The 4636-nt window shown below is 58.2% G+C and overlaps 1 protein-coding gene across 1 annotated transcript in view; it reads right to left on the bottom strand.

Annotated features, from left to right (window-relative positions):
* Window positions 1–263: 263 nt before the first annotated feature.
* The window catches only part of ALPK1 (alpha kinase 1), a 61547-nt gene continuing 57174 nt past the window's right edge, over window positions 264–4636 (bottom strand). The window contains exons 16-18 of the mRNA XM_025050915.1: window positions 2962–3124; window positions 1606–1792; window positions 264–1177 (exon numbers count right to left, since the gene is read on the bottom strand). Coding sequence (XP_024906683.1) covers window positions 960–1177; window positions 1606–1792; window positions 2962–3124 — 568 coding nt within the window. The 3' untranslated portion in view covers window positions 264–959. The remainder of the gene's footprint in view (window positions 1178–1605; window positions 1793–2961; window positions 3125–4636) is intronic.

Here is a 4636-nt window from a genome sequence, read left to right as displayed (position 1 = left end):
GGGACCTGACTTCACCCTGGACAGCGGGGCGCAGCAGGGAGCAGAGGGTGTCCACCACCCTCTCCCCGCAGCGGGAGGTCTGGGCACCCCCATCAGGCAGTGCAGTGACCCCCGAGCGTGTGCCTGTCACCCCCGGGGAAGCCACTAGACGTACTGATCTCACGGCCAAGGGACAGGAAGTGTGGCGTGACCCGGGGGGTGGACGGGGAGGAGTGGGAGCCGCTGCGGCCCCGCTTGCGAGCTCGTCAGAAGGTCGCGGAGGAGCCCGCGCCGGTGAGAAGTCGAGCGCGGGCTGCGGCGGCTGCTCCCGCACACCGGTCACCAGGGCGAACGTTTTGGGGGAAGGGCGGGGAGACTAAAGAAAGGGGCCCAGAGCCGGAGATCTACATGTGGCAAAGCCACGAAACGAATGAGTCAGCTAAGTAACAAATCTGCACGGGAAAAAAGTTTCTGACAAAATCAAACGTCAAGACAAACAGAAAAATCTAGAACTCACAGCACAAAACCCCGAATTCTTCGGTTTGTATAAAGAACTCTTAAATCAGTAAGAAAAGCACCCGTGGTGTTAGTCTTGATCGTAGGAGACAAAAAGCCCCCAGACCTCAATGGCTCAAGCCGCAGAAGGTCCTCATCTCCGCTCCGCGTCCGTGAGTCAGGGGTCCTCTTCTGCATCACCCCACGGCAGGACGGGCGCCGACGAGCACCCAGCTCCTGACGTGCTCCTGGTCCTTGTGGCAGAGGGACGTGGAGGTGGGGGGTCTTGCACTGACATTGAAATATGGGTCTGACGTTGGTCCTTATCAATGTCTGTCATAAATCATGGCCAGAACCAGCCCCACGGCCCCCGCTAAGCCCGGAGGGACCAGGCTGTGCCGTGCTCTGCGCCTGGAAGGGGCGGGCCCGGCACTGGTGAGCAGCACGGGCGTCACTCAGCACGGGCGCCACTCAGCACGGCACTGTCACACCGGCCCTCCAGACAGCCTGTGGCTTAGCTCCTCCCTTGAAGGTCTTGTCAAAGACAGACGACGGCATATGTCGTTGCATTCCACATGCTGGTCATTAAAGAAGTAAAAGATCCCCCTTTTTCCAAAATTGGTGGTGGCATCTTTCCGATCGACGGAGTGAATCTGGGGATCTGTCAGGTAGAAGAGCCCGTTTCCATCACCTGTCACCCAGCCTGAGAGACACAAAGGCGTCTGAGAAGCAAGTCCCCTGTGAATGTCCGGGAGTGTTCAGGAACGTGCGCACCTACGGGGACACTGACACCCGGTCACCACCTACGGGGACACTGACACCCGGTCACCACCTACGGGACACTGACACCCGGTCACCACCTACGGGGACAGTGACACCCGGTCACCACCTACGGGGACACTGACACCCGGTCGCCGTGGCCCATGTTTGGCAGATTTCTGCTGAGGTGGTTGGTGTCGCATGGTCCAACGACAGCGTTTGAGAAGAGCTGAACGGTGGGTGGTTACGTTTGTCACAGGTGACAAACCCGAACCGCCAGTTTTCAAGGGTTCGGAGCAGTAAGATGCTCTCCATGCGGTTCCCGGACGCGCAGCTGAGAGGTGCCCGTTCGCGAACCCCAGCCTCACACACCTTGTATATCTACCACGACCTCTCTGCGCCCGGAGAACTCATACGAAAAGTGGCCGAAAGCCAAACCGTATTCCGTGGCTCTGTATTGTGTTTTCGCCACCCTCGCGTTATTCGATAATTTGACAAATTCTCCCAGTATGTAAGGCTCCACGCTGATACACCCCTTTATGGTCCTGTCCTCTAAGATCTGAAAAATAGAAACGCGGGGCAGTGTGGCATGAGGGAGGGCACGGGCTTTGGGTCAGCTGGGTCTGCCCTCGGACCTCGGCTTTGCCACGCAGGAACTGTCGCTTCTCTAGATGTTCGCTTTCTCATTTGTAAAGCGAGTAGGATCGGTATCTTATGGGATCGTTAAAAGGGTTATGTGAGAAAACGCATGTAAAGTGCTTAACGTTGATAGAAACTAAGCTTTTTATCATTCTTTTATCAAAATCTCACATCAGATGGAGGCCATGACATGACCTACCCTCAGGTGGGTGGGCCGGGTGTGTGGGTGGATCGTCCACCACGGCCCTGGGCTGGAAGCTCAGCTCCGGCATTTCTGTGTCTGATCTGCCTTGTAGAGTTGTCTCAAAAGGCTCAAGTTCATGTCTGTAAAGTGCCTGGCATAGTGCTTGACATAAAGAAAGTGCAAAACAGATGACAGCTGTTGATATTCTAAGGAAAAAAATGTGGCTCTAAAAATGTCTCTGACTAAAGTTAAAAAAAAAAAGAGTTAGGTATGAATGAGCTAAGGATCTTTGGGGAAGTAGGGTGTTCTGGACCCAGAGAGAAGGTGGTGGGATGGACGCCTTCGAACGTCTAATGAACGTCTAATGGGGTTGTCTCGTGACGGGGCCGGTCTCAGAGGCCCCAGCAGACAGAGCCACAGTTCAAAGGGAGAAGAAATTAGACGAAGACAGATCCAGGCCAAATCCAAGAACTCCCTAACGGTTAGGATTGTTTGAAAGTGAAAGTGTAGCTACTGTCTCTTACTACAGGTGTCTCGTCTGCGGCTCGGCCATGGGTCTCTGGATCTCGAGGTGCGTGCAGTGGGGATGCCACACTGAGGGGACGAGCCGTCGAAAGTGCGGTCTCTAGGCGCCCCGCCCCCCTCTTTCTCAGTACGGAGACAGGACGAGGAGCACACTGACATGCTGACCTGACTCCGGCCTCGGGAGGTCGCGTGAGGCTTGGCGCCCGCAGGGCACGGGGGGCTGTGTTCCTCACGTGTCCGTCTAAGTAGGCGCAGCAGACGGAGCAGACGAGGAAGGTGGGGGCTGGGTAGCTGGATGTTAGCGGGATGGGGGTGTAGGCTGGCAGCGGAAACAGCCTCACACGTGTCACAGGCGTGTGTCACCACAACCGAGCTCTTACCAGTAACACCGCAGAGGGCACGTAGAAGATCTGGGTCGGGATCTTGTGTTCGTAAAGCCTCTTGTTAAACTCTGCCACGTAGTGCTGGGCGGTCATCTGCCGCTCCACGTCGGCAAAGTGGGGCCAGAGTGCCTTCTGCTCCCGGTACTCCTTCCCCACGTACCTGCGGGAGGGGCGAGGACTCAGCAGAGACGGCAGAGTGAGGGGGCAGCTCACGGGGATGCGTGCGCTTACGGATGCGCCCTGCCCTGCCGCGGGTGGCCAGTGTCAGCCACCTCGACTTAGCACGTGACCCAGATGGCTTTCTAAGCACTACCCGACCTGGGACAGAACTCATGCCAGCGACCATGAGGGCTGATTTTGCATCTTCTTGCCTGAATGGCAGGGTGCCCAGGTATCCGGTCGGACGATCCTCTGGGAGCTTCTGTGGAAGTGTTCTTGGGCGCGCTTAGCGTTTGAACGGATGTGCTGATAGAGCACCTTGCCCTCCGGCGTGGGTGGGCCTCGTCCAATCAGTCGAAGGACCGAACAGGCCCAAACGTCTGGCCCTCTGGCCGGACTTCTTGGCAGCTGGGACCACGGTCACACCTGCCTCCGGCCTTGAACTGAGGCACTGGCTCTTCCTGGGTCCCTGGCTCGCCAGCCGCTGACCTTGAGACTTGTCAGCCTCCATTACCGCATGAGCCAGTAGTCATTGCTGATGATCTGTTTAGTCAGCGTATGTCCATCCTGCTGGCTGTTTCTCTGGAGAACCCTGACTAGCACACTGCCCCAGAAGATGCCGACGGTAAAGAGCGAGCGTCCGCCCCAGCGGCATTCATCCGGCGTCTTTGGCAAGCCGAGGAGCCGGCGCGGGGGCCGGGGAGGGCCTGGGCCCTGGAGCCGGGTGTCTGAGGACCTGCAGTGTGGCCTCGTGCGGACGGTCCCTCGGCCCCTTCCTCTCACGAGTACGTCTGTCCTGCAGACACCTGTGCCATCGACGCCTCTCACGTGCACAGCTCCGCCAGTCCTGAGCGCTTTGGAGAAGTGCGAGGCCCGATGTGCACGTCAGAGGCCGATGCCCAGTGGGAGATGGGAGACAGCGCGGTGAGCGATCGAGCGTGGGAGAGAGAAAAACCGCTCTGCGCTTCGCTGGCATTTACACTTGCTCTGAGCTGCTGTGAATTTACGAGTGAGTCGCGTGTGTCCAAAGCGACCTCGCAAGATCAAAGGGAATCGGCAGCGCCACAGACGGAGGAGGGGTGTCTCTCCAGAACTGTCTGAATCCAGCATGACGAGGGAACCTGGATGCAGCCCCCGGCCCTGGGCCTCCGAGGGCCCCAGCAGAGACTGTGGAGGGGCCGCGTCCCGCAGACACCTCCTCCGGGCTGGCGCCCAGGCCAGAACTCGGCGTGCGGTGCGGGCGCGTTTCCCGAACGTTCTGCCGGGCACTGCAGCCTGGGGCGCGGGGTCATCAGTCTGGGAGCAGAGCCCCGTCCTCGTGCATCTTACACCACTTTTCTGGGGTCATTGCTGTCAGTAAAGGTTTGTTGGCGGTAAATTCCCTTTTTAATTTGACTGCTTTTTAGATCGTTACTTTGTCCTGGGTTTCCTGAAGTTTGACCACTGTGCGCCTGGGGGTCGATTTATGGTTGCCTGCTTCCCCCCAGCCCTCCTCCTCCTCCTCCTCCTCCTC

Source organism: Pteropus alecto, unplaced genomic scaffold (genome assembly GCF_000325575.1).
Source record: "Pteropus alecto unplaced genomic scaffold, ASM32557v1 scaffold17, whole genome shotgun sequence".
NCBI lineage: Eukaryota > Metazoa > Chordata > Mammalia > Chiroptera > Pteropodidae > Pteropus > Pteropus alecto.
The sequence above is the reverse complement of the archived record's forward strand: the minus strand, read 5'-3'. Positions and strand labels throughout refer to the sequence as shown.